At 34.5% G+C, this 17,112-nt stretch overlaps 1 protein-coding gene across 1 annotated transcript in view; it reads right to left on the bottom strand.

Moving 5' to 3' along the window:
* Positions 1 to 5,261: 5,261 nt before the first annotated feature.
* Rh50 (Rhesus blood group-associated glycoprotein Rh50) overlaps positions 5,262 to 17,112 on the bottom strand; it is a 194,821-nt gene continuing 182,970 nt past the window's right edge. Inside the window, exons 6-8 of the mRNA XM_073979854.1 lie at positions 15,684 to 15,908; positions 5,901 to 5,994; positions 5,262 to 5,575 (exon numbers count right to left, since the gene is read on the bottom strand). Of these exons, the coding sequence (XP_073835955.1) occupies positions 5,475 to 5,575; positions 5,901 to 5,994; positions 15,684 to 15,908 (420 nt within the window). The 3' untranslated portion in view covers positions 5,262 to 5,474. The remainder of the gene's footprint in view (positions 5,576 to 5,900; positions 5,995 to 15,683; positions 15,909 to 17,112) is intronic.

Below are 17,112 nucleotides of genomic sequence, written 5' to 3'. Positions count from 1 at the left end.
CACAACCTTCAAAATAGCGAAAATATGGAGGTACCGTTCTATGGGGGCTATACGAAGACGTAGACCTATGCGTACAAATTTCAGTTGTAAAGGTTCTTACCCCCAACGAAGACTAAATACCAAATTTCAGTAGTTTCGGTGGGACATGAGGCCACAACCATCAAAATACCGAAAATAGGGAGGTACCGTTCTATGGGGGCTATATGAAGAGGAGGACCTATGCGGACAAATTTCAGTTGTAAAGTTCCTTACCCCCAACAAAGACTAAGTACCAAATTTCAGTCATTTCGGTGGGACATTGAGGCCATAACCTTCAAAATAGCGAAAATATGGAGGTACCGTTCTATGGGGGCTATACGGAGACGTAGACCTATGCGGACAAATTTCAGTGGTAAAGTTTCTTGCCTCCATCGAAAAATAAATACCAAATTTCAGTCCTTTTGTTGGGACATTGAGGCCACAACTATCAAAATACCGAAAATAGGGAGGTACCGTTCTATGGGGGCTATATAAAGACGTGGACCTATGCGGAGAAGTTTCAGTTGTAAAGTTTCTTATCCCCAACGAAGACTAAATACCAAATGTCACTCATTTCGGTAGATATTTAGACCACAAATCCTTGTATATATTTTTGCATATGCTCATTTTATGCAATATATGTCAAAGTATGCACAATATGCAATATATGCGAAATATGCAAAATTTTCTAGGCCTTATTCGTTTTATTTTGTGATAAAACGAGTTTCTGTTTAATCAGATTTTCTCTACGACCATCCTAACAATATATGCATTTGCATAGGATTCCGCTGTCTACTAATCATATATTACTTTATTTCATTTAGCATATAAATTAAAAGTGGTTTGTGCGGGACATTTTTCAATATTTAAATGTTGTTGTAGTTATTATAGTAGAATCACGATAATTCGAACCTCTATAAATGGAAAATCTCGATAATTCGTATAAGCTGTCGGTAATCCTCGATAATTCGTATAAAATGGCCGGTCTTATGGATTACGAATGATCGAGGTTCTACTGTATTTGGCAAAAGATCAGGAAATTTGTTGAGAACATTTTTTTCTTTTCATGGTTTTTTCACAGATATACAATTTGAAACTGGTTTGTGCGGAACCCTTTCAAATGACTAAATGGAATGAACGTTATTTTAGGCATTAATAGGCTAAAGCCCATTCATTCCCGCTTCTGGAAATCAGTTTGGAAAAATTCAAAAAGTCATGTATAAACGTGGGCTAAAAAGTTTATATCCTTGAAAAAATATAAATAAAAGTAAACCAATTGTGGAAAAGTTTTAGACAATAATAATACTCAGATCAGTAAGGAAAGGATCAAAGCTCGGGCGGAGCCGACTATATGATACCCTACACCACTGCGAATAGGTAAAATATAAGATACATATGGTAATATTCAAAAATGTTTTACAATCGTTGAAGTTGAGGTTCACCATTTAATAAATCGCGAACTGTCAATATATTTTATATAATATGAATATATTTATATTAATTGAAGTATTTTAGCCGGGGTCTCATAATATAGACCATAATAAATAAATTACGTGGAAGCTGTGTTGGTGGTAATATAAAAAAATGGGTAAAAATGTGTTGAAGTTAGCAAGTGTTTTTGCGTTTTTTCTTGATTTCTGGTCAAACCAGGGAAAATTCAGACCTAAGCTCAAAGAAAGAATTGAAGAATACCCCTTGGGCAACATGGTTCTAATGTATGACTTCTCGATATATACAGTGCATCCCCCTTAAATCGATGCTGACATTTTGAAGTTTTGATTTCAGTGTTTTTCGAATTTTTCTTATAATTAGATGGTGCAACTAGATAATAGTCCAAACTAGTTTATAGGATTGTAGAACTCGCGATTCCACGTCGTTCGATGTATATCTCATGTGTGTGCTCCGTACAGCTTCCTAGTAATAGGAGTCCAAAGGCGTGATTTTAGTTTTTTTCCGCGCCGGATTTAATGAGCCCTACCGCGATCGAATCCATCCACTAAAACTCTGATATAGATACCCTGAAAATAGGGAAATAAGCAAAATTTTATTTTGACTAATCAGCATACTAAACCGCGATTTCCCTTAAATTTTTTTACATAAATGGAATCTTTTATACGCGATTATAATATTTGTCAAAAAGGTGTGTCATAAATTACAGAGATTCGGGAGTAGTATTCGTATTTAACCAAAAATAGAATCAGGTAGCACATCCGCGGTTCTTGACGAATCTGTATAAAATTTGTCTTATTGACGTATTTTTAACAGGGGGTCACTGAAATCGGATGCGCCTTATAATCATATGAACATCGCGTTATTTTTATCCATATGAAGCATATTGGTGTAGTAAGATGCAACTGATGGCACACTTTGGTCGCTGAATGGAACATGGAAAAATGCAAACATATTGACAGAGATGCACTCGCTCTATGCGAAAAGCACATGCGCCTCAACTGATTTTAACTATTTCGCGCGTTATGCGGTTTTTAACTTTTATGTTTTTTCTTTGACTGTAATATCAATATCACTCTTTATTTCCTAATTCTATTGCTTATCACACTAAGCAAATATACTTTCACGATGATAAACTATTTTCCTTGAAGAGGTTTTAGCAAAATAATTCAGGTTTTGTTTGGAAATTTAGCGAAATAGTAGAATAACTCCCAACAAATGTTCTCAAATTTTTCGTATTAAACCAAAAAATATATTCTTGAAATAATGTTCCATCAATAAACTTTTGTCTTTTGTTGTAGCTGCAATATGCAATTTAAAATCCTAATCTATAAAATTTTGGTCTCACATTTTTCTGGACATTGTCTAAATTCTGTACGTATTTTTAATTTATTTTTTTAGAGATTTTTATGGACTCTGAGTTAGAATAAATAAAATTTACTCCAAGATTCCTTCATTATTTTTTGATTTTCCGCGAAAATGAAAATAAATTTAGCAAATATTTAGGCGTCTACGGATAGATATTAAATGTTGTTACTGATTTATATATACATTTTGGTATTACAACACAAAGGGAATTTTTAAATATTTTTTCTTTATAAGGGAATAATAACCCCCATAACTTTTGGGCGCAGCATCCAATTTTGTGAACGCGAACAGATTTGAAACCACGATTTTTTTCTTAACCCATTTACCAAAAATCGTGAATGTGCTTGTAAAAAAATTTTTAATTTTTTTTTCGATGGAATTGTAAAGGAAATTTGAAATTTACCATATACATATATCAGTTTGAACTGATTTCTATATAATATGACACACTTATTACTAGACAAAATCGGGCGAAAATATATATGAGAGCTATATCCAAATTTCATTAGAATCGGACGTATATAGCGTGTTTGGTGAAGCAATTACCCAAATCGGCCGAAAATATATATAGGAGTTATATCCAAATCTGAACCGATTTCGATGTAATTTGTCACATTTATTGTTGGACTGAATTCAGTCACGCGTTCCATATTTCATCGAAATCAAACATGTATAGGTGTTTGGTGCAGCAAAAACTCGGGCGAAAATATATATGTGAGCTATATCCAATTCTGAACCGATTTCGATATAATTTGGCACACTTATTTCTAGACCGAGTTCAGTCACACATTACAAATTTCATCAAAATCGGACGAATATAGCGTGTTTGGTGGCAAATACTCAAATCGGCTGAAATATATGTGGGAGCTATATCCAAATCTGAATCAATTTCGACGTGATTTGGCACATTTATTTTTAGACCGAATTCATTTACACATTCCATATTCCATCAAAATCGGATGTATAAAGCGTGTTTGGTGCCGCAAATACGTCAAATCGGCCGAAAAATATATGGGAGCTATATCCAAACCTGAACCGATTTCGATATAATTTGGCACACTTATTTCTAGACCGAGTTCAGTCACACTTTCCAAATGTCTTCGACATCGGACGTATATAGCGTGTTTGTTGCAGCAAATACGTCAAATCGGCCGAAAATATATATGGGAGCTATATCCAAATCTGAACCGATTTTCACCAAAAGCAATAGCGTTCTTCCCATGGCTTAAAAGCCTGTACGTTGCGAACAAAAATACATAAACAGACGGGCAGACGGACAGACGGACATTCATAAATCTACTCAGAAAGTGATATATATCCCCAAAAGGAACTATGGGTCTACTTCGTTTCCTTTTGTATATTACATACAAATACACAAAGACATAAGTGTGGTGTAGGGTATAAAAATATGACCTAAATTACGATGGAGGAATATAACAAATAAGTTTGGAAGCCAGGGGCTCAATTCTTGTTCTATGAAAATTTGAAATGAAAAGTTTTATAAAGGAAATAAATGTCAAATGAAAAATTTTATAAGGCAAATAATTTTCATTTCAAATTTTCATAGAACGAGAATCCAGCACCAGGAAAGCGGCTCCCAGCCTTAAAATGGTCGCAACCCGTGATATTCCCTTAATAAGAATTAGTATACTTTAAAAGTCAGGTTACTATCTACACCATTTTCACATGTAATTCGAGTATTTTCTGTTGTAATTCGAAACATTTTACTTGTAGTTTGAGAATTCCAATAGAATTGCGAATTATTTCATTTGTAATTTGAGAATTCCATTTGATATTCGAATTATTTCATTTGTAATTTGAATTGTTTCATTTGCAATTCGAATTATTTCATTTGTATTTCGAATTTTTCCATTTGTAATTTGATTTTTTTCATTTGATACTCCAAATGAGTTTTTCATTTATGATTTACAAATATGAATAAATTCGAATTTCAAATGAAATTCTCAAATTACAACTGAAATTCTTCGAATTACACGTGAAAATGGTGTATAAATGAGTTAAACTTAGTCTTATGTCAGACTATGAAAATTTTCATTAACGTGAAAACGAGTTTGTAGGTAAGATGTGTGAAGGGGGTGAAACTCTGTACACAAGGTTCTGTAATCTGAAATTATTCTTTGTGTTTATATTCGTAACTCTCAAACCAATTCAAAGAAATGAAAATATCTTTTCATATGATTTCAAATTTGTGTGTAGATGTCAATGAAAATTTGGAAGAAAATGGCAAAACGTTTTCAACGAACATTTTCATAGTCTGGCATAAGACTTACAAATTTATATGTTTTTTGTTACTACTCGGTAATTCGGACAATTCGATAATTCGGACATAGCCGAAACATGTGGTGTCTGGATTATAGAGTTTTTACTGTAAACAAATAAAATAAAATTAAATAAAAAAATAATACTAAAATGAAAAAAAAATTATTTATTTATTTATATTGCAATTCGTTTAAAATGATAACAATGTGCGTATGTGTGTTCGCTTGTTTTATAAAATGTAATTTTAACGGCTGGTTTGTAAATACACTTTTAAGGATTTCTACTATAGTGTTTCGTTTCGACTATGTGCTGTATTTTTGTTTGGCTTTGTTAAATTAAATGGCTTTATTTTCACTTTACTATTCATCCTTGTGTTCTGCAGGCACCTCCCAATAGTGTTCATCTTGATGCTGTTCTTCCTTTTGTAACTTGCGGAAGCCGGTATATTTCAGCACCAAACCTGTTGTGTATTGTGTGTGTGTGTGTGTGTTGGTCACCATTTATACAAAGGAAACACCGCAGAACGAAACGAGTGAAGGCCCATAACCAGTGCCCATATGACCGGTGACCGGAAGATGAAGTTAACAAAGTTTTCGTGGTTATTGGCCCCACAAAAGAGTTTGCAGATGATGATGATGATGAAGTTAGCATAACAGGAAATCAAGTAAAACACACAGAAGGAGCGATGGGTAAACGAAACAGAGGAAGGAAAAATAAATTATTATATTTTTATATTAAATGTTGGAACATTTCCTACTCAATATAAATGTGAAAGGATTACCCACCTGCTAATGTTCCACCAACTATGGCCACCAGAATGGTCATGGCAATTCCGAAAAGTTGATAACCAGCCTGGGCACTAGCAGTACGGTCATAACCCTGAAATAGAAAGATAGCGTTAATAAATATAAAAGTTAAGGGATAAACAGCAACTTTATGTTACATTGTTTTTATATGTAAATATTTGTGTAAAGTTATACACATGTATATCATATTACGGTGTGTATTAAAAGGATCCGTCTCTCTCTAGCTTTCTGTGAAATACAATTCCTTGAGGGAAAACTAAATATCATTTGCTAAAAATTTTGCAAACATCTCCGATTTCAGTTCATTTATTGGAAATTTCACTTTTCTTTTCAAACGAAACAAGTGCAGTGCTAGTTCAATAGAAATCTCTAAATAATAGAATGTATCCTCTAAACCCAAAGCGATGTGTTTTATTGACAACCTTTGTAGATTGTTTACAAACCAGTAAAAAAGAATCAGACGGCTTTGCTGACAAAGATATGCCCTCCGCCTGTGTGAATTGAAACATTAATCTATTGACAATATCGAAACGAATACCGGTTCGCAACCGAATTCCTTTTCCCAATAATTATGTATTATGACGTTTTCAGATTTGTTGGTTTTTTTTTTTTGACTTATGAACTTGCCGACAAAAATAGGTTTGGATTAAAGCTCAAAAGTGTTGCAGAGGAGGTACCTGAAGTAACGCCGCCGATGCATTTTGGAAGTGAACCTTATTTTGGGAGTCATTTCTTTTAGATAGATAGCGCGCCCTCTGTTGGTCGCCGTAAAACTCAAAGGTTTTGAACCACTATGTCAAGAAGCATGGACTTGCAACTTAGTTTGGACAAAATATTATCGTTCGAGAATTATCGTGCGCTCCAGCTATTACACATGGTGTCATATGTTTTTTTTACACTTTTCGGGCCATTTTCTTAAGATGTATGGACTTGCCACTGAAAAACTTGTATCGTCGCACAGTGGTCGATTTGAAATATTTAGGCGGCCAAAAATATTTTTGGACGTTAATGGCTTCGAAAGACAGTATTTTTAAAAAATATGTATTTATTTAACGAAATAAATAAGAAAAACATATATTTTATAATAAAAACACATTTTATTTTCATAAATCATAAATAAATAAAAATTATAAATAAATTAAATTGTCTTATTAAAAGATGTTTCTATCTCGACTTCTTCGTGCTCAATGCATGATTGTGTGTGGAGTTCGGCAGGTTCTAATAGTTCTATAACTTCACTGGAAAACATCTTGTGTGAAGTTTTCTTTAACGATCTTTCACTACTTATGAGTGGATCTGAAGTAAAAAGCAATCTTTGATAAATATCACGGTTGCATTCTTCCCTTGAAAATTTTCTTGAAAAATTCTGTCTGTATGACCGAAAATGTTTATTTCGAGCTTCTGCAGCCTCCTCCGACAATTGGCCGATTGGCAGCAGTGCATTATCTATGATGGTTGCCCCATGTAATAGTAATTTATGCATTGTTGGAGTAATGGGATGCCAGTCGTATAATTCCACATACATTTGCGCAGTGTTGAAGGCATATTCTTCGAATTTTGTTGTATTTATTTTGTGTCTACTTGAAATCGCCTCTAATAAGATTTTAATTCTATGTGTTAATTCGTGGTTAATGCCTGTTATGTCCGCCGCTAATTCTGTGTTTTCAAAAAATTTCCTACTCGTATTGCCATCATTGGTATTACCAAAATTGGCTTTAGGCATGTCCACCAACAGCCCAGTTTCTAAGCGGAATCTTTCTTGGATTTCTTTTTTCCTATCTTCTTCTAATGTTTTCTCTTCCTGGGTCCTTTTCTTTCCATATTTCTTCACGGGCAATTTATATGCCAAATGCAAAATACGTATTTTTGCGTGCAATACCGAAATTCCAAACTAAAGAGCATCTTGACTTATCTCGTTCTTTTTGCTTAAATTATTGAAATCTTTGGAAGTGGCGCCACATATATAGCATCGGGTAGTTGAGGTCGAGTTGGTTACAGCATTGCAAACTTTGCCATCAACCATGGTCATTTTTAAAATGTGATTATAAGCAAATTCTTTTCCATCAATATTTACTTTTGTAGGAGTGAGGTTCTTAATTTCATTTTGCACATAACTTATTTCCTCCTTTGTTACATCTGTAGCTTCTTTCACATACCGAAATCTGATGGTGCGGCAAAATCGTGGTGATGATGGTGTTGGGTTTTGTCACAACACTTTATTGTTTTCTTTACCACAAATAATTTGAAGTTGGACAAAAGAACTCAAAAATATACTAGCATCGGATTCGGCGTCTTCCGAGAATTTTTGTTTGTACCGTGCTTGTTGTGACCCGTCACACCCCCATTTATAAATTATCGTTAATGAATTTCTTTCAATTTCGTTAAGGGTTGATAACACTTCTTCCAGGTAGCCGTTACTCGCAATGCCGTCTTTGGTGGTAGCATTCTTGTTTTGCTTTCAACAAAAGGTCGTAACAAGGGTAATGCTTGGGTTAGTTACCCTTATTATTTCATATTGTCGTCTTGTTAGATCAGCTTCTACGAACATTTTGAGTGCTTGGAACGGGGTCAAAGGAGCAATAGTTTCATTGGTCTTGGAATAAGCTTTTCTATATTTACTAGCCTTTGTTGGTGATTTTCCTATTTCTTTGAGCAATTTTGAGGCAGTTCTTTTTCCATTCGTTTGCAATACGACTTGTATATATATATATATATGTCCTTTATTTACATCAGTATATCTTACATAACAAAATTGCATTAATTACATAAAAAACAGATGTAAAAAGTTCAGGTAGAACATAGGGCATCGACAAGCTCTCTCCATCTCCTTCTATCATTGGCCAGATGTTTTGCCTGGCCCCAGGATATATGGGCTGATTCAAGCTCTCTTTTTGTACAACGGATCCATGTGTTTCTTGGGCGTCCTCTCTTACGTTGTCCTTGCGGATTCCAGTCTAGAACTGTTCTGGCGATGTCACTGTGTGGTCGCCGAAAGATGTGGCCTATCCAAGTCCATTTCCTCCTTCGAATTTCTACCTCGACAGGGCTACAATTGGTTCGGAGTAGTAGTTCCGAATTTGATATTTTATTAGGCCAGAAGATTCTTAGAAGTTGGCGTAGGCACCGATTGATAAATACTTGGAGCTTTCTAGTGGTCGCTTGCGTAAAACTCCAAGTCGTACAACCATACAGTAGAATAGATTTGACACTGCAGTTAAATATCCTAATTTTAGTTGTGATTGATATGGCACTACACCTCCAGACTTTATTGAGTGATCGGAACGCATTTCTAGCTTTGTTAATACGATCGTTTATATCTGCTTCTGATCCGCCGTCTTTGGTAATCTTGCTACCTAAGTAACAGAAGTGTTCTACGTCTTCGATAATTTGCCCGACTTGTGCGGCATGTATAATCATTTCATCATCAACATTTGATCGAATTTCCTCAGTTTTTCTTCTATTGCTTCGTTCACTCGAATCCGAAAATGATTTGCTCGGACGACCTGGTTGATTAAGCGAATGCACTGGTATTTCAAAAGTGCCTTCCAGCTACTTCTGGTTGTTTTTCATAAAAACGTCTTCAAATTTATGAGCTTTTAGCCATCTCCTTTTAAATTCGTGTTTGATGTAGGAAAATTTATGCTTAAGGTTCTTTTTTCTTTCCATAGAGTCTCCGCAAGACAATAGCAAGTGGTTTTCTAAAAACTCCAATTTCTCATCCAAACTTGGTAAATTTTGTAGTTGCATTTGCTCAAACAGACATTTACGGGTCACTATTTTCACCCCCGACGAACTAGGTATCTCCATAGTTAACAAAAAACATAAAATAAAAAAATAGTTTTTTAATTTTTTTTTTAACAAAATACTTTGAACTGCTGTATTTAAGAAATAGGCGGGATTCGGCGGCTATTGTTTTCTTTATAGAAAAGCTGAATGTGTAACGTATTCAATAACAAAAAAATATGACCCGGACGAATCCTGATCCATAACAAAATTGCTTTTGAAATTAAAAAAATTAAATTTTTTCTGTGATAAAGAGGGTATGTTCAACTACCGAAAAATATAACGAAAGTTAAAAATTAAAGATAAAACTATTATTTATTTAATAGAAGCTTGCTTGAGCTATAGGAATCACTATCACTTTCACTTCACTACACAACTTAAAATAAAAATATATGCGTATTGCAAAATTTGATATAATTTGGGCGCCCAAATAGAAATACGTATCAAGTCAACAATCAAATTGCGTCTAACTGAACGGAATCGGTGACGTATAGTTTAAAAAAAGGTGGGGGGTAATTCGCGGAAGTGTTTACTATACCTAGAATTCAAAATTTTGTGCCTAGCTAGTATTTAGAATTTTGGACTTTTGGCCGCCTAATTACTTAATATCTACCTATGTGCGTCGTAATGGGGACAGCGAATACAAGTTATAACAGCAAAAATCAAAGCGATTCAAGAGCAGCTCTTTAACTGCACATTTCCGACATTTTGTACGGAAGGCTCCCGAATATCTCACCGCATGGCTTCAATATCTCACCGAATTGGCTGACATATTGACACACATCGGAACTTGAGGTTCTCCTACTATTTATTTTTGGTGGGAATATGAAATGGGGCACAATTTGTGAGACAATTAACTCAAAAGGAAAGTCTTTACGTCTAAGGATTAGGTATTCCTTCAAGAAATTCCCGTTTTGTCAAACAGGATAAGATGAAACTCGATCAAAATCACCCAATATTAAAACTTTAGAGCTTTTCGGAGCATATCATGACTTCGGAATTCATAAATAGCACATAACACCCATATTTTTATACGCTCCACCTTAATTTGGAGGGTATAATTAAATTTGTCATTCCGTTTGCAACACATCGAAATATTCATCGGAGACCCTATAAAGTATATATATTCTTGATCAGGGTAAAATTCTAATCGATATAACCATGTCCGTTCGTCAGTCTGTTGAAATCAAGATACAGCTCACAATTTTTAAGGTAGAGCTTTGTAAATCCTATGCAAATGTGTATATGGTTCGGATGGTCGTAGAGAAAAATCTGATTAGACAGAAACTCGTTTTATCACAAAATAAAACGATTTAGGACCAGAAATTTTTGCATATCGTGCATATTTTGACACATTTTTACATATTTGCATAAAATGAGCATATATATGCAAAACCATATGCAAAAATATATACAAGAATTTGTGGTCTAATAATCCCAACGAAATGGCTGAAATGTGGTATTAGGTCTTCGTTAGGGGTATGAAACTTTACACCTGTAGTGCGATTCTCTAACACATTTTTTGAGTTACCGACAAAAATCGGTAACATTTAAACACAAAATTATGAATGAAAAATTCAAATTAAAGTTGACAACACTGTTGCTATCGGTAGAACTTTACGACTACTTTTTATTGGTCGCTAACTTACCGAAAAATATCGATAATTACCGAAATTATAAGCATTTTAATTTTACCGACATTTGTCGGTAACTCAAAAAATGAGTTAGAGAATCCACGTCCCCATAGAACGGTACCTCCCGATTTCCGGTTTTTTGAAGGTTGTGGCCTGAACATCACACTTAAATGGCTGACATTTTGTATAAAGTCTTCGTTGGGATTATAAAACTTTCCACCTGAAATTTGTCAGTATATGTCCACGTCTTCATATAGCCCCCATAGAACGGTACTCCGCATTTCTGGTATTTTGAAGATTGTGGCCTCAATATCCCCCCAAAACGGCTGAAATTAAATGGTATTAAATCTTCCTTAGGGGTATAAAACAGTTGGTTTGGTAAAGAAGCTTCTATTAGGATGTTTGGTATTGCAAATAGGCTACATCGGTGCACGTTTTAATATAGCCCCCATAGAACCGTACCACCCAATTTTTGGTATTCTGAAGGTTTTAGCCTCGTTATCACAACGAAATGGCTGAAATTCGGTACTTAGCCTTTGTTGGGGTTATAAAACTTTCCTCCAGAAATTTGTCGGCATAGGTCCATGCCTTCATGTAGCCCCCATAGAACGGTACTTCCCGATTTTCGGTATTTTGTGGCCACAATAATCGTCAGAAAGGGCTGAGATTTGGTATTTAGTCTTCGTTGTGGGTATAAAACGTTCCCCCAGAAACTTGCAGGTACAGGTCCACGCCTTAGTATAACCCCCATAGAAAGGTATTTAGAAGGTTGTGGCCTCAATATTCCACCGAAATGGTTGAAATTTGGTATTTAGTCTTCATTTTGGGTATTTAACGTTCCATACGAAATTTGTCGGTATATGTCCACGCATTCATATAGCCCCTATAGAACGGTACCACCCGATTTTAGCCTCGTTATCACACCGAAATGGCTGAAATTTGGTACTTAGTGTTCGGTAAGGGTATAAACCCATAGAACGGTATCTCCTAAATTTCGGTGTTTTGAAGGTTGTGGCCACAGCAACCCACCGAAATGGCTGAAATTTGGTATTGAGTCTATGTTGGAGGTAAACGCCTTTCTGACTTAAATTCGTCGGTATAGGTCCACGTTTGGATATAGACCCTATAGGACAGTACCTCCCGATTTTCGTAATTCTGAAGGTTGTGACGTCAATATCCCACCGAAAAACTGAAATTTGTTATTTAGTCTTCCATGTGGTTATAAAATATTCCAGAAGAGAATTATTAGTATAGGCCCGCGGTTTCCTATATCCACCATAGAAGCGTACCTCTTGATTTTCGGTTTTGAAAAATTTACAGAAATATCGGAAATTTAGTACTTAGCCTTTGTTGGGGTTATAAAACTTTCCTCCAGAAATTTGTTGGTATATATCAGGGACGAGCTCATTTGCAAGACAGTATAGTGAGGGCGCCCACTGAGTTGTTTTTGCATTTGCTTCTCTCTCTCTCTCTCTCTCACTTACAGTGTAAGTGAATGAAAACAAACAATAAACATCATAATCTTAACCCACTTAAAGCCACTGGTCGCTTAAACGCCACAAAAATGGTTGCAAAAATTTACGTAAAATTCGGATATTTTCGCATATTGATGTGGCTTTTTTGCAATTTTTTATAGTATTGTCTGTTATCTGTCTTTCTACGCTTATAAAGTTTCAATTGGCCTACGCATTTCCACGCATTTGGCTAAAAACGGCATTAAAGAAAAATCGACTTTTCGACTTTTGATGAAAATTTTAAAAATGCCATATAAATTTAATCATAAATGTTACATTCATATAAATTCAGGGATTGGTTAGGAATGTAGGAAGAGTATTATCCCAGTCAAAAGCCATGGGATTGTCATATAAGAACACAGGAAACCTATTCATTTTAGAGAAAAAAGTTATTGTTAAGAAAGTCTCAAAAATATCATTTTCATATAAAATTTTAATTTGGCGCTAAGTGGGTCAAATACATATGTATTTATCTATAAGGATTTTCCGGTGATTACTTACTTTTGTGATATAAATTTTGTGTTTTTTTTGGGATTTGAACCGTACATTTTCTAATGTATGCAAATATTACACACTTTTCATTCTAAATCGACTCCAAATTGTCTGAAACGGACTTCGTCCAAACATACTTGGGTCTAAAACCATTATTTCGATGAGACACATTTTGCCCGTATGAAAGTGTATATGTATGAGTGAATGTAAAAATAATAATATTGATCAGCCAAGGTTTTCACAATTATAATACGTGGTATTAAATAATGTCTTCAATCAGGTGGCACCTTTATATGGGGCTATATGAAAGTGTGGACCTATGTTGAAGATACTTGGTGGAGAAGTTTTGTGACCACTGGGAACCTCAAATGTCGAATTACAGAGAGTTCGGTCAACAAATGTAGCTAAACTCCTAAAATTTGTGAGTAACTTTATATGGGGGCCAAGGTTCATTTAGTAAGGTTATCCTTAGTCTTCATTTACTGACAAAAGTTTTTGTGCGAAGAATACACAAGAAAAACAGAAGGAAACGATAAAATATTCTTCGCTAAGCTTAAATAAATATGTTGTACACATATGCTCGTGATAGAAGTGAAATATTTGTTATTTATTTTTGTTTAAAAATACGCTTTGACAGCAAATGCAGCCCTGAATTTGCTTTTTGGATCACCTGGCATCATCTCCTATGGTGGCTATACCAAAGCATGGACATATGTTGATCATTTTTGGTGCAGAAATTTTGTGACCACTGAGAACCTCAAATTTCTGAACACAGGTAATTCGGTCACAAAATGTAGTTAGAATCCTAAAACTTCTCTACAAAAGCGGTGTCTTACACATGCCGTTCGTACTCGGTGATAAACTGTAGGTCCCATATCATTGAGCTAATATGAATCGGGCTGCACTCATTGATATGAGAGAAGTCTCCCTTGTCCCTTATGGGATGTTTGTGGAACAATTATATATATTATCCTTAAAGCACCTAAATTCGGGAGGTCCTTTATATGGGGACTATACCAATAACATGGACCTATATTGACAATTATCAGTGGAGAGGTGTTGTTACCGTAAACAACCTCAAATGGGAAATTACAGGTTGTTCGGTCAAAACCTGTAGCTCAAAATATAAAAACTCGGGGAGTACGGTTATATGGGGGCTATATCATAATATGGATCTATATTGAACATTTTTTGTAGAGAAGTTTTTTGACCACTGCCAACTTCAAATTGGAAACTACCGGGAGTTCGGTTAAAAATTGTATCTAAGATCCTCAAAATACAGAAAACCGCAAAATTCCGATAAAAGGGACCTATATTTGGCCGAGAAGCTTTGTGACCACTGGCACCCTAAATTTCAAATTACAGATAGTTTGGTAAAAAATGTGACCTCTAAGAACCTAAAATCGTCAAAATACAGAAAATCGTGAGGTACCGTTATATGGGGGATATACCAATACGTCGACCTATGTTGACAATTTTTGGTGGAGATGCTTGGTGCAAAATCGGTGCATGTTTGGTGCAAACCGGTGAAAAGATTTACTTATTTTTTACATTTCTTACATCCTTTTTACGAATATTATGGTACCTCATTAATTATTTAGTATGTAGGAAAGCAAATATTGACACACATGATCAATATAATGAGTAGGGTTTTTTTAAAGATTTTTTTCATATAATCAAAATTGAAACCGCCATAACTTTTGTGCGCAATGACCAAAATAAGTACATATCTCGAACAGATTCGAGAACGGATTTTTTCTCAATCCATGAACCAAAAATCTTTCATGTAGTTTAAAAAAAAAATAATTTTTTTCAAATGGAATATTTAAAAATTCTGTCTTTTGCTGCTGATGGCTTAAAAAAGCGCAATTTTAGAAGGTGAGTTCAAAATTGAGCTATTTTGTACATTCCAATATTGATCCACTCGTTGGTCCATTCGTATCAATTCTGTACCTCCTGCATTTATCTGTTTGTTGACATTTTCAAATAAATGATGTCCCATGTTGATGTATTATAGATTTTCCACAAATATATTTGTGGTCATTGCCAATAATAATATTACGAGTATAAGTAGCAATGAAACATTTTATAAATTTCTCTAAGGCCTGTCATCTTTTCATTTTGATTTCTGTGAAAGATATTCAAACCACAAAAGTCCATTATAATAGTTTAAAACTATTTTCGCTACAAAGTGAATTTTAAAATAAAAGGAAAATATAATTTTTTTGTTGTGTTTAAGTTATCTTCGTACATACATATATGTATACATACGATTATAAAATTTTATGGTATTTAAGTGTTTCTTTGTAAATTCGTTTTTTTTTTTCATTTGTACTTACCCCCATAATATGGATTGTTGCATCGCTGTCGGTTATGTTGTTGTCTGCTATTTCTGTTTCATTTAACATTGCCGGAAAGATATCACCGAAATCGGATTTATATTCTTCTCTAGTTACCATTGTAGCATAAATGACCGAGGCAATGGCAGAGATTACGGCCGGCATACCATGGAGATTATGTACGCCACAGGTGTCGTGCAATCGTAATTTTGCTGTTAAAAATGGCTAGAATATTGCCATGATAAAGTGGAAGAAAGAGAGAGAGAGAGAGAAATGGAAAAATGGTAGAGATTAGAAATTGTTGAAAAATAAACTTTTATTCAGAATTTTCTGTTGGGTAAGCAATTTTACTTATTCTTATACTATAATAACTGCAATAAGTTGTGGGAACGTGTCTCGTGTGCAAATAATAAAATTGTGGATTGTAGTAATATAAAAAATATTATATTGGGAACATTTTGTCTTATGCAATTATGTTACTTTTCAACTCTTGTCTGGACAAGAATAGTTAATACTGTGCAACAGCGTTTTTGGGCGGTGGAAACTTTCTTTTGGAGATGGAAGTCTTTGGTGAATATATTGTAAAACCTTCGCCCGCAACTAATCAATTTCATATCCACTTTAAAATATTTTGTTGTTATTCAAACAATTGAATTACAACAAAATATGGACTCAAGCTGAAATAAACACAAAGATGTATATTGTAAAAACTAAAAATGTTTTACAAACGATGAATCCGAGTTTCACCCATTGAGAATTCGCGAACTGTTAACATATATTATATAGTATGACTGAAATTCTTTAAAATGAAGTGTTTAAGGAGGGATCCCATAATGTCGACCATTAAAATTAATTTTTGTGGAAGCTGTGTTGGCATCAATATACATAGAAAATGCCATGCCAACAAGATTTTTATGTTTCTTTCCGATTTCTGGCTTAACCATACATTTTTTAGACCTATGCCCAAAGGAAGAATGACAGAATGCTCCATGGGCAACATTGTACTAGTGTATGATGTTTCGATATATCCACTGCATCCACCTAAAATTGATGCTGACATTTTGAAGCCGGAATTTCGGGGTTTTTTGAATTTTTTAATAATCCAGACGCACAACAAGCTAATGTTCCAAGCTCATAATAGGTTTATTGAACTCGTGATTTTACGTCGTTTAATGTATATCTCATGAGTGTGCTCCTTACAGTATCCTAGTAATTGAAGTCTAAAGGCCAACATTTGATGCGTGAATTTTTTTAAAAAACCTTTTTTTCGTTTAAAATTTACAAGCGTAATTCAATTTCCTTTGAACCCCGCTTGAATGTAGTTTTTTTTTTACGAGACGGATATAAAGAGCCCCTCCGCGATCGAATCCATCCACTAAAACCGCGGATATATATACCTTGGAAATAGGAAAATCAGCAAAAATATATT

The sequence above is a fragment of the Musca autumnalis genome, unplaced genomic scaffold, assembly GCF_047663935.1.
Source record: "Musca autumnalis isolate F117 unplaced genomic scaffold, ASM4766393v1 scaffold_4, whole genome shotgun sequence".
Taxonomy (NCBI): domain Eukaryota; kingdom Metazoa; phylum Arthropoda; class Insecta; order Diptera; family Muscidae; genus Musca; species Musca autumnalis.
This window is presented reverse-complemented; position numbering and strand designations above follow the sequence as displayed.